The sequence below is a fragment of the Anser cygnoides genome, chromosome 7, assembly GCF_040182565.1.
Source record: "Anser cygnoides isolate HZ-2024a breed goose chromosome 7, Taihu_goose_T2T_genome, whole genome shotgun sequence".
Lineage (NCBI taxonomy): Eukaryota > Metazoa > Chordata > Aves > Anseriformes > Anatidae > Anser > Anser cygnoides.
The window spans coordinates 9,184,755-9,206,488 of record NC_089879.1 but is presented as its reverse complement, the minus strand read 5'-3'; the positions used below and the strand labels follow the sequence as shown (position 1 = coordinate 9,206,488).

At 41.4% G+C, this 21,734-nt stretch overlaps 1 protein-coding gene across 4 annotated transcripts; it reads left to right on the top strand.

Annotated features, from left to right (window-relative positions):
• Positions 1–6: 6 nt before the first annotated feature.
• On the top strand, positions 7–21,121 carry PLEKHS1 (pleckstrin homology domain containing S1). Of its 4 annotated transcripts, XM_013174573.3 has the most exons (16): positions 7–143; positions 1,303–1,507; positions 3,459–3,651; positions 4,824–4,915; positions 5,021–5,127; positions 6,504–6,638; positions 7,814–7,886; positions 8,565–8,672; positions 9,403–9,498; positions 13,078–13,188; positions 14,186–14,301; positions 15,582–15,791; positions 15,883–15,984; positions 17,864–17,999; positions 18,758–18,846; positions 19,991–21,121. In XM_013174573.3, the coding sequence occupies exons 3-15, from the start codon at positions 3,621–3,623 to the stop codon at positions 18,824–18,826; spliced, it is 1,386 nt and encodes a 461-aa protein (XP_013030027.3). In that variant the 5' UTR covers positions 7–143; positions 1,303–1,507; positions 3,459–3,620; the 3' UTR covers positions 18,827–18,846; positions 19,991–21,121. The 4 variants fall into 4 exon arrangements, with proteins under 4 accessions (XP_013030027.3, XP_047916466.2, XP_047916467.2 ...); XM_048060509.2 differs by having other exon boundaries at positions 137–1,507; positions 3,513–3,651; XM_048060510.2 differs by having other exon boundaries at positions 137–1,507; positions 15,585–15,791.
• The last annotated feature ends 613 nt before the right edge of the window (positions 21,122–21,734 follow it).

Sequence of the window (21,734 nt, the reverse complement as noted above, 5' to 3'; positions counted from 1 at the left end):
CTTTTGAATATCTGCCTGTTTGTCATTTAATCTGGCAAAGTGAAAACCAACCAAAATACTTCCCAAAAGTTTTCTCAGAGAAGAATGCAGATGGTTCAGCCAGTGACTGATGAGATCCCCTGTGACTGGTGAGGAATCAGGAGGTAATATTTGTGAGTTTACTCCAACAGCAGGAAAAGGTTCTTACCCTGTTTGACATGATGTCCTAACGAAAAAAACAAGTGGACAGAGGGGGTCTTTACTAGATTTTGGGGTACATTTATCCTTATGGATACTAATACAGCTTGGGAATTTCCAAATAATAGCTGAAATGGTTGCTGTCTGTCTAAGAAAAAAGGGCAAAATAGTAGTGTTATTTGAAGCTCTTCAGTTCTCTAGTTTGCAAGAGATCTCTCCTGGTAGACCAAAGTTTTCCTGGAAAAAGCACAAAGGAGCACAGCAATTCTTTGTGCTGACTTACAATGAAAGGAAGAAATTAAGGCTGAATCTTAAACAACCTTCAGGCTTGTCCGGTATGTGAAGTATACAAAGATCGAGCATCAAATACCTGAAGACACTGCCAGAGAGGAAAGTAACTTGGAAAGACAGCTTAGAGTAACATTGAAAGAAAGAGATAAAAACATAATTCGTTGTGTAGGGGCCAGTGTCTCTGGTAGGTGGAGCATTACTTTAGATCACGTCCAAAAAGCATGGGAGGAATCTGTTCAGAGTAAGGAAGCCTGACCCTTTGACCCGAGCAAGGCCAGATAGCTGCATAGTGACTTATAAGCTGTTGAACAATTTAGCCTATTTCCCATTCAAATTTAGAACAATTTAAAACTATTTTCTGTCTAAAAGCACATCCCTTGCCTTTTGCAGGATTAGCCAAATGGTTTAGTGCATAATATCAGTATCATTAATTATGCTGGATGTCTCTGGAGAGAACCCAGAAAGTCACCTATGACCAAAATGGACATTGATCCTGGAACAAAAGTACGCTGTCATTACATAGGTAGCGTAAGAGAGCCTGCTCCACCTCGTGTTTTAGTCAGTACAGCTCTTTAAATCAAAACTTGGTTACATTTTATGGCACTTTATGATCTTTTATGGTTGTTAATGTTGGTTTATCTTCCATTTGTGGGTGGATACGATCTCTCAGACACAGCTCTGGGGGGAAAAAAAGGGACTGTTTAATAAGCTGAAGCTAAAAAAAGTTGTGTTTTGTTTTGTTTTTTTCTGCATGGGAGACATTTATGGCTGCCTCAAATGTGTGTATTTTTTATTTGTTTGTAAGTGAATATTAATCTGGATTTCCCCTTTCAGAAAAGCCTTTAATTTACTTCCCCGGGCAGAAACGGGAATTTCCTCGTGGGTCATATTTCAGCTGCATTTATACCCTGGCTATAAGAAGGCAGTGACGATGCAGGGTGAGGACACCGTGCTTGGCCGCAGAAACCAATACAAGGAATCTTGAAATACTTCAAGGTGTATTTCTCTAAGACTTTCTACGCTATAAAGACATCTGCCTGTAAGTATTAACACCGTTTGTTTTCCTTATCTTGGTATTATATTTGTGAAGGTTTGTAATAGCCAACATCTCGGTCATTTGCAGTGCTTTATTTACATTTTGACTGAAGTGCCTCGCTGCATTTCCACAGGTTGAAATCAGTCAAATCTCTTAATGTCAGGTACACAAAAATCTGAGGGGTATAATCATGGAATCGGCACGATTTATTCTGAATGAGACATAATGCTTTTAAAAGGTTGCTTTCCACTGAAGTGAAAAAAATTATTAAGTACAACACTTAAAAACTTTTTTTTTTTTTTCAAAATGCAGAGTGAGATAGCACAAATGGTGAAAAGCCTACTGTAATCTCATGGGTTTCTGTCTTTCTACCTGCAAATCTTGACTTTTACTGATACCTAGATGAGACTTCTATCATGTTATAGGCTCTTGGAACGCAGCTTTGAGATGCATCGCCTGCCCGTCGTGGTGCCTTTGTCAGTCACACTGAGAGGAATATTACACTGCATTTCATTGCAACCCCAGACATGTCCCCCCACTGCTGACATTAGGAATTTGACTGTGTGCAGTCACTTGTAGTTCTGGAAATAGCTTTTTTAACCTTTTTTGGTAGGCAATAGATGAAAAGACTAGGCAGTAAATTTTATAATAGTCTGTCACAGCAACCAATCTTTCTTCCCAAAAGGCAAAATTGTAAAGGTTTCCCTAAAAAAACGTACAAGCAGAAATGCTCTACAGAGTTCTCCAGCAGACCTGAGTTTGCAGTGGTTTGTTCTCATTTACAGCTTTGCCTGGAGCTGGGTATGGAAGCTCACAGCTTGATTTTTGTGCATAACCCACCCTGTGTCGGGTGACAGCTGGTGCTCGCCATCACTCCTGGCTGTTCTGTGTTTACTTCTGGCACCAGGGAGTAAATTACTGAAGAAATAAAAGCAAACACCCTAAATCTCTCAGTGCAGCCAGGGAGTGCAGCAAAAAACTCGAGGACGGTACTTGCAGTCCCTTGGCTTTTCCCAAGAGGCTCTGCAGGTTCATGTGGCACACACTGGAGGCTGTGCCACCTCGTTGTAGCTGACAGGGAAAGCACTGAAAGGCAAATGAGCTGAAGATCCCCATGGAAGTCAGTAACCAAAGCCACCATCTACCATCTGAATGTTCCAAGTCCCACGGAGTGTTGCCTATGTGTTTTGTTAGGGGGTTATTTAGCAAACCGCTGGCGAAATCCATGGCAATGCATCAGTGCGTTCTGCCTCCCTCCTAGCCTCTGCTTCCATCTCTGCCTCAGCCTGGCTATGCCATGAGCAGGTAACGTAACTTCTCAGGCTCACAGGAAGATTACTTGGCTATATTTATATATTATATTACAATATAATATGTAGTTATATTTATATATTATATTATATTACCTGGTTAATATTGGAGGAGACATTGGGAAAACCAGTTGACATAAATAAAAATAGATACTGTGAAAAAACATGATACTAATCCACATCCATCACTGTTTATAAATTGTTGGGAGGACATTGTATTAAAACTACTACAGGCTAGCACATTATCCTAATTACTATAGCACTCTGAACAGATTTTCTAAATGCCCTCAGATGTTAAGCTCTGCAGGCCCTGCTATGCCTCCTGAACGCGGGGCTGACCACACTGCCAAGGCAATGTCAGGAACAGGTGGGATGCAACATTCCTGGGTTATAGTTGTTGTATCTACTGCAAAAGAAGGGACAAAATACACTTCTCCTCACAGCCAAAGCAAATCATCCCATGGACTTATAGAAAAGTATACATTTTATTACACATCATTTTAAATTTACGGTATAAGAATATAGCACCATAACATATATGTAATTTATAATATATAATCTTATATATAGTAATATATTTAATAATTATTATGATTGTTTCTGTAGTTTCTTATGAATTTTTTTCTATGTTTAATTTCATTTAGTTTAACCATCACTACAAAAATAAACACATCTGAGATATTTGTTATTTTCTCAAGCAACCATCCATGCAGCGAAATGTTGCTCAGCAAGAAACAGAGTGAAAGGAATTAGCTTCAAGTTCGTGGTTCTCTTTCCTATCTCAGAAGAAAAAAAAAACAATCAGGATGGCTTCAGGAAACAGGAAATATTCTGCAGGTACAAAGTGTCGTTTATTAAGATTCACCAGTAGTGAGGTTGGATCGGGTTTCAAACTATTATTTTCAATATTTAATACTTGTCTCTTTCACCTCCAACTGCCAAGGAGTTTGTCATAAACAGTGGGTGAAAAACAGGGGAAAACAGTGTGTTGAAAATTCAGAGAGCTCAGCTGGACTTATATTATATGTTAATTTTGCTCCTTTGCTTCCTTCATTAAAGAATCTGTCCTAAACGCAGCATTTCCCTCTAGAGCAGAATCCGTCTTGTCCCTGACACAGAGGCTGGGCCGATATTTCTGAAAACATTAAAATCCTTAAAAATTAACTGGGAACTGTCAGTAGCTGATGACGAAGTCACCACAAAGCTGGGTGTTTTTTTATTGCCACCTTTCCCAGAACTTAGGCATGTCCTAGGTTGCTGGAGGTTGACTGCACTCTCTTCAGTCATTTGTTGGTTTCTTTAAAAGTCTTAATTTCCCATACACTGCTTACAGCTTAAAAAATAGAGTAAGATTGCCACTCCTTTCACTGGGTGTTCAAGTGCTCGAAGATTTTGATCAGAAATCCACCAGTGGTTAGAAAAAAACATGAATCTTAAACTGTAGTTGAGCACAGAGTACACAGGGTCATGAAGAAATGCATTCAGGTATTTTTACCCCCAATCTTTTAGCTTATATTTTTCTTGTAAGACTTCTTTCTGTTGCTGCATTGTGATCTGCAGGGTAAGATGATTTATCCTTTGTGGTGTTTGCAGCCTGTCCATACTGAATGCCATCTACAAATTTAATTAGGGTGCTGTTTACTGTCTTTCAGATCGCTAATGAAGAAGTTAAGTAAGACCAGAGCCCAGAACTTTAGTCAGATCAGTTAAATAAGACAGAGCTTTCTGATATCTTCTGAGCCACCTCCCTCAATGCAGGACATTGCCACTGTCACTTGTTTACAGTTTTGGCCAGTTGTCAGCAGTAACAGGGACATCAAGGAAGCATGGCCTGGCTCTATGTTTTATAGCTTTGATTTCTGTTTGTCTTCTCTAATTGAATGTGCTTTATGGCCATTTAAGCACAGCAACCCAGTGCTCAGCATCATTTTCCAGTTCAAGGAGGTCCCTGGAGGAGATTAATTGGCAACAAGTAAGAGTAATGGTGCCATTCGTTTCTCTTTGATTAGTGGGAGCTCAAAACACGTTTTGCCCTGAAGGTGGAATCTTCCTGCATGGATTCCTCATCAAGTCACCACCTTTTCAACTCTTCAACTCACAGGTATACTAGCACAGATTAGTCATATTCCAGCAATCCTTCAAAAGATATCTGCTCTTTCTGCTATCCTGAGTTTTAATGAGAGACAAATTACTTTCTCTTTGGCAGAAATCCTGGAAAAGGCGTTTTTTCATCCTGTCCAAATCCAGCAAGGGCAAGTACATCCTGAAGTATCTAAAAGGCCAGAGCGTGAAAGGCTCCATAGCTGTTGATGAGTATGTAACTCAAATGCATCACCTTTTTATTTTATATCATGTATCAACCCTCTTAATTAGCTACTGATTGTACAGACACTTGTTCCTGATTGAGGTTCTTCATCCAAATCCTACTGAAGACAGAAAAAGAGTTCCTTGGGCTCTTGTAGGCTCTGGGTGCAACTTAGAGTGTATGTTTTTTGTAGGAGTAAAAATGCTAAATGATTTTGATGGAATTTGATACGTTTACGTGAGCAATTGTGGTGATGTGGAACCTGCAAAGCAGACAGGTTGGCTCCGTGATCCCAAAGGCAGGATTCCTACAGTAGGAGACATTTTGTGTTCTGTGAGGACAGTGCTATGCATTCACTCACACAAGAGTAAGGATGGGCTACAGCACTCGTAACTGTGTAGGCACACAACCTTTCTCACCTTACAGCTTTGCAAAGTGCTTCGAAAGTCGTGCAAAGGTCTCACGGCTTTCATGTAGCCCTTTGGGCTGATGCTGGCTGCCCCTGCCTCTTACCCTGCCAAGAAATTGCTCTGCTTGGCTCATTTGGGTTGGTCACTTCATCCTCATGGCACAGCATCCACTGCAGGCTTCAGTGAGTCTGAGTGTCATTGGCTTTGTGCTAGCAGCCTTACCGTGTCAGCTGTGGTGTAAGACACGTTGAAGGGAAACAGTTCTGGCAAAGAAATGTAAAGATTTTACCAGCCAGACTTGGAGCTTGAGCCAAAAGCTCCTGGAGCTGTTAGGAGTTTGCTGGACTCATTGGTGTTTTGCTTCTTCCATTAAAAAAATTTATATTACGAAGTTCTGAAAAATTTCCAGCTTGCTCAGTGATATGTGGTGACATTATTACCATCATTATCTTTATTGTTGTTATTATTTTTAATGATTTAACTTCTTGTAAGTTACTGGAAGTAGTGCTTCCATTTCAGAATGCATTAAGAGTACATCTTGTCTATTCCAGATCCACTCCATTAAAATACTGTTAATATGCAGTTTCAAATCAAATTTACTGTTCTGTCATGGATCAAAAACATCTGCCATGAATTTTTCTTACTATCATTTCTGTATTAGAACAACAGGCCCATTTTCAGAAATGGTGTTCTAAAATCTAGACATGAATCTTTGTAAAAGTTGATTTTATTTTTTTTTTTTGTTTGGAAATGTTCTTCACTGTGAAAGTCCAGATGTTTTTAATGTGGGCACTTACTTTCTTGAGAATTTATTCCGTTGAAAAATGTTCACCATTTTCCGTGTAGATCTCCTCATGTCATGCTGTGCTCAAATTAAAATGCACCCCTACACACACACATGTAAATGTGTGTCTGTATATGTGTTTGTATGCATGTCCAGTTATATAGGATGTTTCGTATCGTTACCTACACAGGATTGTAAAAGTTGAAATTGGAATAAGTAGTTCCGAAATCATGGCAACGGTGAAGAAGATGTTCAGATGCTTTTTTGAGGAGGTGATGTCCATCACTACTGGAAACAGATGTTACTACCTCATTGGGAAGAGCAGGTAGGCAGAGGAAGATGTGTAAATGCAACATGGCATTACAGTTAAGCTCGTGTAAGACCAAGACCAAGGAATGGCTCTACTCCTTCCCTGCAGCTCTGGCCAGCCCTGCCTGTGTCCGTGCAACTGAGTGTGCAACGCAAGGTTTCAGCTGGCTGATCCCAGGGAAAACTGCTCTCTGGTGTGCTGTTTTATCCCCCGCAGCCAGGCTAATTCCTTGCCGTTTAGGGCCACTGGGCTAAGCTCCCCCGCAGCCACGCTGCTACAAGTCCAACACGTGAAAGCAGTGGGAGCACACGGCTGGGAGCGGGCACGGCAGTGGCGGTGTGGCAATGCCACGTCAGCCCGTACCCGCTAGGGCCGAGGGGGAGCAGAGGGCTTTGCCTCCTCACCCAGCAGCTCCTGGGAGCTAAGAAAGCTTCTGCAGTAAACAGTCGAGCTCTGGAAAGCAGATCGGTAATCGAGGGAAGCAGACCGAAGGGGAAAATTCCCAAGAGAGAGCGAGTAGGTCCCAAGGGGAGCGACTCGGGGCCGGACTGCAGCGAGGGCAGAAATCACTGCTGCACAGGTGAGCCCTGAAGCTCAGCGAGGCCAGGGTTTGGCACAGTGCTCCTCTGCTGCTGCTTCCCGGCCTCCCCTCTTTGCCTTCCCAGCCCCAGGCACGTCGGGGGGTTCTGCCTTGCTGCAGAAGAGCAGCTGATGTGTGAAATGCTGATAAGCGCAGAAGGAAAACACATACCTGTGTGCTACTTGAGCGTGCCACCCCCACGCCTTCCCCCCGGGCACTGCTCTCACGGCCAGCCCTCCCTGGGAAGAGCTGCAGAATTAATCCAACAAAACCCACTCACAAAAACAGGGCTTCAGGGGTGCTTTCAGGAGAAGTTTCTCACCCTGCATTCCCAAGCCCCAAAGTCCCACTAGAGCAGCATTATATACAGAGAATGAAGCAGAAAGCACCGTTGTACAAAAGCCTCTTTGTGCCTCGTAGCTCCTGGCCCTGGGCTGCACTTCCCTGAGGCCAGACTTTGCCGTCTGGCTCTTGAAAGGAAGGTGCAGATTTTCCCTGTTGATTTCAAGAAGCATTGTTTTGGGCCCATGGGAGGAAGTGGGTGAGCAAATGGGTTTTCCTTGTGTTTTACCTGGAAGTAGGTGTTCATTTCTGTTGTTCCAACCCACAGCCAGGAAATAGAGAACTGGGTCACTGCGATATCTTCAATCAAGAAGGCCAAAAAAGATGAACACTGCCCTCAGGTGATGTTTCTGTACTTGATTTTAGAAAGAAATAATCTTGTAATCTCATTAGAAACCTGTGCAAAAGCAAGGAATTGTCTTGTCCTGGTTTTGCAAGTTGGCTCTTGACTTGGTTAATCAGAAATTAATTTTCCATACAAATCCTGTACCCTGGGCTTATGCACTAAGCAGGCATTGCACAGGTTTTTTGTGCAGGGATCGTTTTTACATTGAAAGAATCTCTTTGAAGAGTACGACACATGGAAATGAGGAGGTGATTGACACTGTGCTACAACGAATTCCACCTTTGATGTGTCAGAATGAAAATGTGTGTGTAATTCTTACCGTGTACTTTTTGGATATATCTACACACTGTTTTACAAAGCAATCCACGTCTAGTCTGTCAATGCTATGAGCGAGCTGGAAGCCCTGTTAGTTCCAGCTCCAGCCCAAATTTCTGCACCATGTCAGCCAGCCAGGCCATCTAGTTCAGAGCCAGCACTAAGCATCTTACACCCCATCGGCTTCCAGTCTACTCAAAGTGCTAGAAGCACAAATTTACATCTGCCTGCAAAATGACACCTAGACAACCTCCCTGAGCCATTAGGAGTAAAACCTGCACTGTTGCGTGATGTGCCGGTACATTGTAGCTCATGCCATACAGGTGCCTGTCTTACACAGCTGTTATCTTATTTGTAGAACCAAGACCTTGCAAATCCAGAAGTCAAAAGCCGTCCCTGCTCTTTGCCATTACTATTGGATTCTGTAGATGTGACCAATTTCCTGGAAAGGCAAAGCTACCTGGAGGTAAATGGTTAGCCATCTTTAACAATGAGTTTGCTGCCAGGGGTGTCTGTGAAATTTGATTTGTATTATGGCTTGTTTCAATCAGAAGTTCTTCAGAGCTCATGCAATGGGTGCCCAGGTGGTCTGTTCTGGTCCGTACCGGGGTTCCTGAGTAAGAGCTGGACGATAGCATCGTCGGAGAGTCCCCACAAAGGGCCGGTACTGGCATGTTAGTTTAGGTGTCTGCGTGTAAGTAAGGACAGGTGATGATGACAATGAGCACTGGTATTTTCAGGCCATCTCAAATGACCAGCAAAGGTTGGTCGGGGTAAAATAGCTTCAGATTAGCTTTGACATGCCTTGGAAAAGCCATGGAGTGATTGTTTCAACAGCTGCTAGCCACATTCTTCCTGTTCTGTGACTGTGCTTTTCTTTGTCTCTCTCTTCAGGCTCTCAAGCCTAAGGGGGAATTTGGTCCAGTGCTGTCCACTGGAGCCTGCACTCCTTGCTCTCTGTGCCTTTCACATCTCCCCCCTCAGTATTTAAATAGAAAGGAAAGCATTGCTGCAGTCACAGAGCAATTACAGCCTGTCCTTTGGTGACAGACTGAAGAGCTGCCAAAGCGTTGGCTTTCTGCAGTCACAGGGTGACATCAGGGCTGCAAATGGCCCTGGTGGAGGAAGCTGAATGCAGAAAAAGCACATCCAGTGCATCTCCAGAAGGAGTCAACATTGTTTTCTTTTGAATGCAGGATTATGGTCCCTCAGAAGACAAGAACAGGCCTAATTCAGATCCTGGCCCTCATCAGGCTCAGAATGACTCACTGAGGGGAGTTTTTCCAAACCTGGTGAGCAGAACAAATAAAACTGCTTTTGACTTGTTTGGTATGCAGAAGTGACTATGGGCTCTTATCTCACCTGTCTGTAGCTATAGATTATTCATCTACTTCCCCAGCACACTGAGCTGGTTTTCATTATGAGGATTTCCTAAACATAGCTAGTCAGTTGTCGTCTTAAGCATTGAAAATAACTTTCCAAGAACTTGCTTGAAATACCCTTTATTTGCTTTGTTTCTTGGGGGCAGATCCTCAGAATTTCTGTGCAGTGATTGCAACTTGTGGCAGCTCTTGCAAGCTGGATGAAGAAAACTGAAGTTGCACTGCTTGAGGATTTGTCCCTCCTGTCGTATTCCCCAGCTGTGCCACACTCTTTGTAAATGGCTTCTTTCTGCAGCCTCCGCAAGTAGCCTTTAAATTGAGGCACACCTCAAGTCTGACCTTCTATTAGCATAACTATAACTTCAAGTAATTTAGCTTCCCTATCTTGCAGGAATTGATTAAAAGGATACAATAATTAGTGTTATCATTTTTTTATCAGCTAAGTGTTCTGACCTACGTTCCCCGAACAAAAAGGCATGCAGCACTTTCAGATGTCTGTCACCCACCCTCTGACCTGCCTTTGCAGCAGTCAACAGAACAGAAGGCACAACCAAGGCTCCACCACGCCAGCGTGCAGTTTGGCAGCTGAGAATAAACCTATCTTTAATTGCAGTTTAAGCACTGAACTATGATCTAGAGTAGCTGAAATGCAGGGGAAGAATCTCTGCTGCTATCACAGCTAACAGGACAGTGAATCACATGTTGCAGTCAGCATCCGTGTGTACAGGCTGGCGGTGGGTATGGTATAATACAGTTTGATTTAGTGGACTGAAGTGAAAAGAGCTGAAATTACATTGCAATGCCATGGGTTATTACCACCGTTCAGCTGATGCACTGTAATTTACGGAAGTGCAGTCATTCAGTTATGAGTCTTAGCTCTGAAATGCACTGGGCCAGCCCTTAGTTTGACTTTAGCTGGTGCTGCCACCAACGCTGTCTTTCCGCCCCTTTCCTACATTTGCCGCTTCTGTCTCATTCGTTAATCCTTCTCATACTTACAGTGACTCAGAGGGCATGTATTTATGCAGCTTGTCAGAGTAGGACAGACTGACAAGCAGCACTAAAAGATAAGGAATTTGGATTTTACCTGTTCTTTTTAGCCTGAAGCGAAGGGAGTAGCAGGAAGCTCATAAATCTGTTTCAGCATGTGTGAAAATGAATAACCTTGCCATACAGCTAACAAGGAGCAAAAATGTTCCTTCATTTGATAAAAATACTTCATTTGCCTCATAAGATTAGCATCTGCTAACATCTCCAGATCTATTCTTTGCTCAGCGATGTCTGGACAGCTGACTCCCATAACAAGCCCTTGTATTTACTTCCTGTTAGCAGTTATGACTCCACATTTCTAGTATCTGATTAGCTTTACTTTTTTATTGGCCGTTCCCTCATCCAGGCCCTGATCTTGAAAACTGTTTGGTCAGTAGCCATTGCTCATGCAGACAGGCTTCTCAATGTCAGCTGAGTCTGGTCACACAGGCCAGGACCCAGCCGCCTTCAAGGGCTTTGAGAATCTGGCTCCACTTCAACCCACATTTTGGTGCTACCAAACCACACCTGACTCAGCAGTTGAGTATCAGCTATTTCCATACACAGCATTCAATATGTAAAATGCGTCAAAATAAAGAGCCCAGACTTGTATCATGGTGCTCTTTACCGTACTGCAGGTACCTAGACATACTAGTCAAGAGTCTGGCTTCACACGTGATTTTTTGAAAGAGAAATTCGTCTGTCCAAGGGCAGCATGTAAATTTTGACCCTTTCCCTGAAGAGTTTGAAACTAACAATTACTCAATTGCTTTCCAGGTTTCATTTCCATTTTGTGCTACAGCCAATTTCCTCCATAACCCATTTTCTCTCTAATGTAAATCCACGCCATGGTTCCCCACAGCCTTAAAGAACTCATTCAGCTGTACAGCTGAGAATAATTTTACACTGAAGTTAACTGTAATTCTCTGGTTATAAAGCACTCAGAGGAAAAGATATGTCAGCAAACTCCTTGAGGAAAACACCGTGGTGCTGCTGTTTAACCTTCTCCTTCCTATTGTCCCCATAATCTGTGATGGTGCCAAGGAGAAACAGCATGTGCATTTGGCAAAAGGTGGCCACCGTCAGTGGCCCAGGCTCAGTTTGGGAAGCTGATGAGTGCTCTCTACTCTCTGACATTTTGGAGGAGTTGGAGCATCTCAAGACTTAATAAAATCACCTCCGTTTTTCCCCAGCTGTTAACTTTGATTGATCCAAAGCCTCTAAAATATCACTAGGAAATTCGTTCTTGACTTTAGATCATGACCAGAGTCAGTCTTGTTCCTGAAAGAGTTTTGTTATGCACTTCTTGAAAGACCATTTGTTGGTTTGTTCTGGCAGCTACAGCATGGGCTGCTTTTTATGTCATTTATACCAACAAGGAACAAAAATACGTTCATCATCTCTAATTTCGATTCAATGCCGGTATCTTCTCTTTACATGTGCGAGAGTAATTAGTTTAATTTACTTTACCTGGAAAACAGTAATATATTCTGTGACATATTTAGCAGTTACTAAAATGATCACCATAGAAACCAAGGAGGTAAGTGGAGAGATGAAAAATGGTTGTATCACAAACACGGCATGGAGAATTGCATTGGGAGGCAGCAAAATACTAATTACTGTATCCTTCATTACAGTGAAGTCAGCAAAGAAACAAAAATAAATAATTTGCCTTTGTGACTTAGAAAGATAAACTTGGTGAAGTGATTAATTTCTCCTTGGTTTACCAAATGGCCACAAACTTAATATTTCAGGTATTTATGAACCTGGAGGATATAATTCAGGACACAAAGGACTCAGTATCAGATCTCCAGCCCCTTGGGCTATGTTCTAGCTCATGGAGAAGTATGAGTTAATAGACTTTTCATCAGTCAGGGAAGTTCCAAATAAATTCATTACTTCAGAGCAGTTAAAAGATACTTAAAAATGACAAATATCTCCCAATCCACTTCTAGATTTCCTACAGATTTTTTCCTAGTGTAAGGACTTTAAGACTGAATGCAAATAAAAAATCTTTTGCATACAAGCACAGAAATGCATGCAGAACCATGCATGAAGTGTTTAGCCCGCCTGATTTCTAAATAAAATAACACTTTTTGAACAAGCAGTCAATTGCAGTATTAACTCATACTTCTCCATGAGCTAGAGCTTAGCCCAAGGAGCTGGAGATCTGATACTGAGTCCTTTGTGTCCTGAATTGTATCCTCCCAGGTTCAATGAGAAATATTAATACTAGTGGCCAATTTTGTGCATGTGCAGTGGATTTCAAAAATTCAAGTAGGAGCAGAACTACAGAAGCCTGTTCCTAAAACAACCTGAACAGACTCTTCAAGGAGAAACATATCTTATCATCTTTCCTGTGGATAGTTGCTGATTCTGTTACTATTAGTAATTGGCAAAATACATGTTAAACGATCCATATAACTGAACCTATTAAATATAAAAACATATTTTTAACAGGATAAAACTCTAAGAAAAAGTGACGAAAATTCACTGTCGTCAAATTCAGATGAAGACATCAAAAAGGAAGAGGAAGCTTATTACCAAACTCCCAGCAATCTTTTAGCAAAGGTAATTTATCTGTTGTGAGTTCTTCTGTTTTGTTAACAGCTCCAGGGAGACGGAGATATTTAATGACCCAAAGAGGAACTGGTATGAGGAACCACTAGTACCTTGCCAAAGAAATACGTAGATAAAGCAGTACGTAATAGTTTTAATGTATACAAGGAAAAATGCTCGATTCAAAGGATCTTTCTGCTAAAAAGTAGTAATTTAACAAAAAACATTGCTGATTTTGTTGAAATTCCACAAAATCTCTGTTTCGTTGTAAATGGCTTTTGCCAATTGTATCCATTTATTTTTATCAAAAATGAAAACTTCATTTAGAAAATGTAGCTGTGCATTATAGATTTTAAAATGTAATTCCATTCAAGTATCAGTAAGTGGCATAAAACCAAGCAGTAATTTAAAAATGCTGTCATACATTTTGGTGTGTGCATTTCAGTGTGAAACAAGGGAGCAGAAGGAATCATACTGGTAATTTTAAACAAATTTTGGTGCCTAATTTGGGATACTGATTTCTCTAGGCTTCCCATGTAGTCAGGGGTCATGAGAAGCTAGTTAAGCCAGGCTTCTGCAGAAGTCACAGCCTTTCTCCAAAGACTGTACAGCTAACTGAACATCATTAACAACCTACTTTTATCGTAGAATGTAAGTACTTTAAGTTAAGCACACTCAAAAGACAAGACGCTTTTCGATCTGCTTTTCTGAATTAAATTTTTAACAAATTTTATGTGATGGTACTTAGGAATATAGCTGGTTATATTCCAACCTAAAAGGAAAGCAAATGGTAGTGTCAGTAATACCAGATAACACGAACCTCTGATTTTCAACCACATTTCTAGCTCACGATTTCTGGGAATTGAGTTATTTGAGGAATACCAAGCTGTATTAGCCAATGGTCTTAAACAGCACGAGCACTGAACAAAACAAGGAGATGAAGAAGATTTTTTTTTCTGTTGGAAGAGCAAGAATATCTATGTCTTATGTTGTTAATTGTTTCTAACAGTTCAATGCTGAAGTATCTAAACCCAAGCCTATAGATGAATCCCATGTCCCTGTGCCAAAGAAAACATGGCAGAGGAAGCCAGTAAAGGAGAATGTCTATGTGTCTATGGAATCACTGTAAGTAACATCTCCATTAAAGTTCTGCAAATAAGAAGTGACATAGTGATATAGCTAGAGCTGTCGTTTGCAAGATTTACTTTGCGGTATCTAAAGGCTGCATCTTGTTTGAATGAGTTCTTCAGTCTTGGTTCAGAAAGTTCAAAACTCTTGGGAATATCAGAGTGAAATTCAGACTCATCAAAGTGGCATTTAAGCTCACATTGCCACTCATGCATTTAGGCAGGCTCTGATTACAGGACACAGAACGTTTTGGTGACTGATAGTTTAGCTAGGTTCTCACAACATGCCAGCCCACCACTGTCCTCAGACACCACAGCCAAGCTCCAGCAGCGATTCAGACAGGTCCACCCCAGAGCAGTTAGTGGTTAAAAGAGGAACGAAGAATTGCAGCATCAGCTCCCAGCTTTTCCAATAGGAAGTTACATGGTCCCCAGTAGGTCACCTCCTTCCTTCCATTTTCCCGTTGGAAGTATGGGTCTGATGCTGTGTACGTTGGGGTTACAGTGTCTGGTATGTCACAGAGAAGGACCTGAACTTTGTTTCACAGTTGCAGTGCCACCAGGAAACTTCACAACCTGCACGATATAGCTGAAGAGACACGTGCCTACATGGTAACACCAGTCCTGAGGCACAAACTGGTCGATAGCTGCTAGCTATGGCCTGCCACCTACAGACAGTCAGGTCTTATTTCACATAGTGGGAGGCAATCAGAAATGCAGACCCACAAGCCAGTTTATTGCAATAGACTTATTCAAGTCCATCCATGTCTCTGGCAGTCTTTATGGAGGGATTCACTATAAAAATCTCACAAGCCTACACAATCTGAGTTCATATATGCACCAAGAGCAGTTTTTGCTTCTAACCCAAACGCTGTTTGAGGCACAGAAGGGAGTTGACTCCAGGCATTATATGGCTCGTCAAATAACCTGAAAAGTATTAAAGCACTTCTGAGTTACTGTATCCCCCAGGGGACAGCATTACATCCTGACAAAATCCAGTAAAGCCAAGGACAACAATCTGTACTCATTTCTTTGGAAAAGCATGTTGTTAGCTGGAACGTTTTCAGGCTTAATAAATAGTCTTTAAATACTGAAAAGGTTTATTTTAGGATTTATGGTCCATTTTTAGAAGGACTGTTTATTTTACTTAGCCGTAATTTTGTCCACTGACTATTCTACAAGAACTTGTTATTCTTCGCTTCACTGACAGCTATTTGATCTGGCAGGCGTGTCTGGAATGGCCAAATCAATTCAGTTTTTATCATCATTCTTCTTCAGTAGGCTCCTGGATAACAGTTGCCAGCTCACGTGTAGACATGATAGGCCCCCTACTCCTCCCAAACGCTGGGGAAACAGTGCATGTCCAAGAGACTTGGAGGCAAACAGAGACCTAAAACTCCCAGAAAACAGTACCACACAGCAGTCCACCCTCCAAAGAAGGCACAATTCATCACCACTTTCAGTGGTTCAGTTGTCTATCCTGCTCAGGTAAGCATCTTCTCCATTTTTCATTGCAGAGAAGACAGATATGTTCATGGGTTTCAGTTAAGGCACTGGTCCATGATGTTTTCTCTCACAGTCAAGTTACAGATGAGACGCAACTGCAGGAGTTGGATATTTTCATCCCCCTGGCTGACATTAACAGTTACCTACAACTTACCGAAGCAGCAGGACAAATATGGTAAGCCCTGGATACCTTGTGATGGTGCACGTCAGGTGTGAATGAGTGACACAACCAGTGTTGGCATCCATACATAGTTTTAGCAGTGCAGAACAGCACAGGGTCAGTGTGTGCTCAAGCTGCAGTAATTCCTGTCTGCTTTCTGACTTTTCATGTACTTGAGCTACTACTTCAACTGCTGTTGAAAAGGGCTGTGTAGCATTGAGATCCCTTAGCATGCTGTGTAATAGTTCGTGAGGGAGTCCCCCAAAAGCTAATCTTCTAATGTTAATAGGTGTGAAATCAACTAATTACTGCTACGCAGGTTTGTCTTTGATTTGGTGAATCGTAGTGAAAGCATGTCTCAGAAATACAGTGAGGGGACGTTATCTTGTGATAGAGTAAATAGGGCCTTTCAGCCAAAAATCTTACAGGATTTGGTGTAAGTGGCTAATAATTTGTAACACTTTGTTATTGACAGAAAAAAAGAAAAACAAGAAAAAAAAGATGAAAATTAGGAAGAACATACAAGGGATAGACTTCAAATCCCATTTATGTCCTATGAAGAAAAAGGGGATGTGTGGAAAGAGATGACAATCTTTTGGAAAGCCATAAACCTGTCAGTGGAAAGAGGGACAACATGGAACCTACCAGCATAGGGGAAGGCATTTCCAAACCTAGTACATTCAATTATTTCATCTTTCATCATCTCTTTCATCAAATCCTTTCTTATCTTTTTCCCTTTAACCTACTAGCCCAAATATTACTGACCTACATTACGTCATTTTGTAATTTAAGTAATAGCCCCTGCAAAGTACTCAGTCTCCAGATGTGTGAGCTGTAAGTGAAAATTTAAAAGATGTTACATAAATTAAGCTGACCTGAGTTTGAGGCCATCATAAAGTAATCTCCAAACTAATCCCAGCACTTCTTCAGTGCTAGGAATCACCGCTAGGCAGAGATTTTCACAAGTAGGTGTTAGGACTTTAGCACATACATCCTCTTAGTAGACGCACTGGAAATTACTGCTCTCCCTAAACCTTTAATATCAATTACTAGAAGAAGGAAGACAAAGCAGAAAAAAATACTTTTTTGCATGCTCCTACACTACCTGTTGATCTTTCACTGCCACACAGCACTGAGACTGCCTTTTGCCACTGCTCTCTGTTCACACTAGCCAGGTGCACCGTGTGCACAGCAAGTCACTTTGTTTCAGCCACAGTCAGCAAGAGAAAATATCACTGCAAAAGGGACAGGAAATGGGACTCCAGAAAAATTTGATCTGTGTCTAAGTTTACAGAGCTTTCCCAGTGGAAATTCACATTGAAAGGATTTGGGGCTGGTTCTGGGTGGGAACAGAACACTAGGTCTGACTGTCAGCTTAGCTAGTCCTAGACAGTTTGTCATCACAGAGAGTCTATCGGAGACCAGCAGGAAAGAGATAATGGAATTTCCACAAGGGTCCAGTCAGGACAGCAAGAGATCTCTGATCCTTGCAATTATATCACAGATAAAACACATTATAATACATTTAATTTCATCCTCTTGGGATGACTTGGGACAATTATATCATTCCAACATGAATATGCATGCATGTACCTGCATCAAATCTGGCCCACAGTTTTCAGACTGGAATCCCCAGCTCTCACTGGTGATGTTTCTAGCAGCAATCTCACTTGTTAACAGCCTGGGATGTCAGTGTCACACACACTTTACAAGGCGTGGGTGAAGCACCTTGATTTCAGCTAGAACCAGATCAAGAGGCTGCAGTCATTCAGCCCATGTGTCATTTCCAGAGGGCAGTATGGTAAATGCAATTCTGTTCACTCTTTCCCATTCTGTTAACAGTAACTCAATATCACACATAATTCCTTTGTTGTCTCTCCTCCAAATACCCTAGTGTCTCACAGTGGACTGGTCCTTGCCAGCTGGGATGTTTATTTAACCATGGAGACCGTATAGTGGCTGTGAATGATCTGCACCCTCAGAACCTGGAGGAGGCCTCCTTGTTCATCAGCAGGTCCATGAGAAAGGAGGTATGCTCAACTGACCTGAAAATGATAGTCATGATAGTCAAGTAAATCAAGCCAAATGAGAAAGCACTTTGCTTTTGCCTTTCAGATGTCTTCATTCAAACCAGTTCACTCTGTTTTGAGTGTGGTGTGAATAACCTCAGTACCTAGTAGTGCCTCAGCATCACTTGATGTAGCATTTCTTACTCCTGTGCTATTTGGGGAATGCAAGGTCTGCACTGCTGTGTTTGAGGATTGATCTCAAAGAGTCTGAGCAACTCAAACTTTAATTTAAAGTTACTTGGTACGTTTTGGCTGAGGTCTGTGCATTGAAAACTTTGGGAAGTAAATGATTGTCTCCAATGGATTTGCTTATAGTGGTTTTGGGCATTGAGGGCAGAACCCTAGACTCCTACTTCCTTATCCAGCTATTATCACTTTTTTGAAGAATGTGGGAGATTTCTAAGTGGTACTTTAACACCACCGCAATCTTCTACACATTTATACCCACGTTTCTCTCAGATGGGCCCCAATTTCAATATTCAGGTTCTCTGACCCATACATGAACACCTTCACATTTTAATTTTGCTGAGAAAGTTAAGGTCATTAGATGCTGTTGCCCTCTAAAGAAAAGAAAGCCAGTCTCCATAAGAAAAAGCTATTCACTTCTCTTAATGGGGTATTTTTTATTTAGCTAGTTAAAACACAAGTCAGATAGTAGCACAAATGTTTGTCAGTTTTAACAATCTATAAAGCAGTGTCTCCCACTTTTTCTTTTTAAGGTGAAACTTACTGTATGTAGGATTCCACATTCAGATACTTTCCATGTTAAAGGCTGCTCATGTTCCTGAAAAAAGACAACAATAACGAAGTAAGTGCCAAAGTTCAAGGGAAAGGATCAAGGAGAAGAATGTGATATATAGTGTATGGAGATCTGTACCTTCTAGGGCTGCCAGACAGATTTTGTTGCTAAGTACAAAGAACGGAGAACGTAGATTTCATTTTATGTCCTAACAACTTGTTTTGGTGATATGAATAGCTGTGTTTTTCTTCTGTTTCATGTTATTATATATTTCAGTTGCATAAGCAAGAAGGTCAAATCATTTACAAAACATTTGCACTGTATATACTTTGCAATTCAGTAGAAAGTACTGGTTCATGCCTCTGCTTGCCTCTTTACACTGAGTTATATAGACTTATCCCTAACTCCCGAACCATTTAGCGATGTGGGAACAACCTGCATTTGAAACAAAGCCATCTTTTCCCTTGCTTCCTCTCAGCTTCAGAACAGCAAAGGCAAGCTGAGAACTATAACATTGGAAGGAAGACGGGGGGGCCTCCTCTTTGCTATGCCCCTCATGTTACAGCCAAAAAATGCATATAGAGTGTATACAGAGCTTATACCTATTCTATATGGGTATGCATACGTTTGTACATACATGTGTATGTGAGTATTTACAAACATATATATATATAGCTGTTAGATAGATTGTGTTAATATACAGCAGTGTGACAACAAACTAAATAACCATTTTTGAGTACAGATCATTTTATTTTGCCAGAGAGCCAAAATAAATTAAACTGGTTTTAGCAGGCATAGGTTTACTGTTATTAGCATATTTAAGGTGGATTTGGCCCAGAGAAGACATTTGTCCAGCTTCCTGTTGAATTAGGCCAAATCAAGAAACTAAACTTATTAAAATCAGTGTTTCTGCCACTTACTCCAGTAGTAAATTTGACAAAGATGATTTCTATACTTGCTTAAAAATCCAATCTGGACTTAAAAAAAATAAATAAAATCTTTATAAAATTGTATTCAAGCCGGAGATGAAAACAGTGTCAGTAACTCAAACAAACAAAAACATTTATACAAACAATTCAGACTCAGCTCCTATTCAAAATATTAATTTTCACACTGTTTACACAGCCTTTCTCTTCTGTTTTTGAGATAAGAGTGTTTGTGATATGCTTTTTTCTCGTGATGGGAAAGAATCACTTTCAAATATTTGTTACAGTGGCGTTCAAAGGCCTGCTTGTGCTGAATTCTGCATAAAGACTGAGGGAAACCCCAGTTCTGGAACAGCAGAGACTGAAAACGGAAGAAAAGAAATTCCTTAGGAGCCTTCCTCCAAAGTTGCTGTGGGATTCCTTTGCTCTGGGCTGTCTCTCCGAGCCCAACAAATCCCCTTCTGCCTAAGGAGTCTGTGAGGATGCCAAGGGCATCGCTGTACAGGGCACTGCCAGCTCCGTAACCATGTTGGCCTGCTCGAACAGGCCTCTAGGCCGGGATCCTAAAACCATGAATCATCTAGGTCAAGAGTACCCACCGATGACGTGTCCCTTGACTTTTCTGACTGAGGCTTGCCTAAACTCTTCTTCTGAACTTTAGAAAAGGCCAAGCCTTCCTGTCTTGTTCCAAGACTCATCTGGCTGTATAATTAAGATTTTTCTTGCGTGTTTTCAGCAGGCATGGGGAATTGCTCCACTGTTTCCACAGAAGTCTTTATTCTGGAAGATATTTTTTATGCCTGTTCTTCCTTCCATTTTTTAGACCAAATATCCTGCATTCTTTCAGCATTTTTTCCCAAACATTTCATGTAACCTTTCCTGTGTCACTGACCTGCAGAACAAATACCTCCTTTTTCCAGTTATGGGTGAAAGAAGAGGTGAGACAGTCTTAAAGCAATTTCCTGAAACTTTGTATAGAAACATTTCCAAGAAGAGATGAACAAAGAGAAGCTCTAGACTGTACGTAGTGGTGAGAGGAAAGCCAGGGCCACAGAACCTGCATGTGGCATTGCAGCTGGAGCAGATGTTGAGCAACGTATGCTGCACCCCTCAGCCATGGAAGAATGCTACTTCTGGAAAAAACTACGATTTGGGTAGAGGTATCAAGCACGAGACAATTCCAGAATATTTCAGAAAACTGGGCGGTTACTTCTGTAAACAGTTACTGATGTGTTACATTAATCGATCCTTATGTCAGTTTGCAGTATGATAAATGCAGATAATTAATGTTACATATTGGCTGATTCACAACACTTGCTAGATATACAACATGGAAGTGACATCGGTAAATTCTGGTAGGGTGTGTGAAGTTGTCTGTGCATGTATGATCAATAAATGGGTTATCACTTTACAACACATATTGTATTCCCTGACTACCTCACTTTCTCCTAATACAGCCCCTCTTTATCCTCCAAAGACCACCCCTAACTTTCCAGTAGCTTGTAGATGGGACACCAAATAGCCCTTTAAAAAAATAAAAATTTACCTACCCTTAAAAAACAAGAACAACCTGCTTCTGTAACACTTTTTGCCAATATGAAAATTTTACCTTTCTTCAAATGAGCAAATTCTGCTGAATCTCTATGCTGCCTCTAGAAATGCACAGCAGTACCCAGTACTCACATTGAACCCCAGATCCCCCAAAGACACTGTCTTTAATCCGATGCCAGCTGATGTGGAGCTGCTAATTTTTTAGATCACCTGTGGGCATTTAAAGGTGCTGTGTAGGCAGACTCTTAAATAGGTGCTATTGTAACTTCCTGTTGCAGTACACTCCCTGGCATCAAAAATCTTCTTAGCCAGTCCCCAGGTAACTTTTGGTCTGTGGAGGGTTCCTGACACAGATGTTTAAGTTGACATGAAATTCAGTGAACCCACAGACTAGCACACGTGTGTAAAACACAGTGGAAAGAAGGCTGCAAATCCTGAAGCCTTCCTGCACCACTGACCCCATAGAGCTACCTGTGTGGA

What these genes read in the sequence shown, in the direction of transcription:
- PLEKHS1 (XM_013174573.3), top strand. Translation starts at nt 3,621, where the DNA reads ATGGCTTCAGGAAACAGGAAATATTCTGCAG. An exon ending in AAGATGAACACTGCCCTCAG is followed by an intron (nt 7,887 to 8,564) that starts GTGATGTTTCTG and finishes TCTTATTTGTAG; the next exon opens with AACCAAGACCTTGCAAATCC. An exon ending in GAAGCAGCAGGACAAATATG is followed by an intron (nt 15,985 to 17,863) that starts GTAAGCCCTGGA and finishes CAAATACCCTAG; the next exon opens with TGTCTCACAGTGGACTGGTC.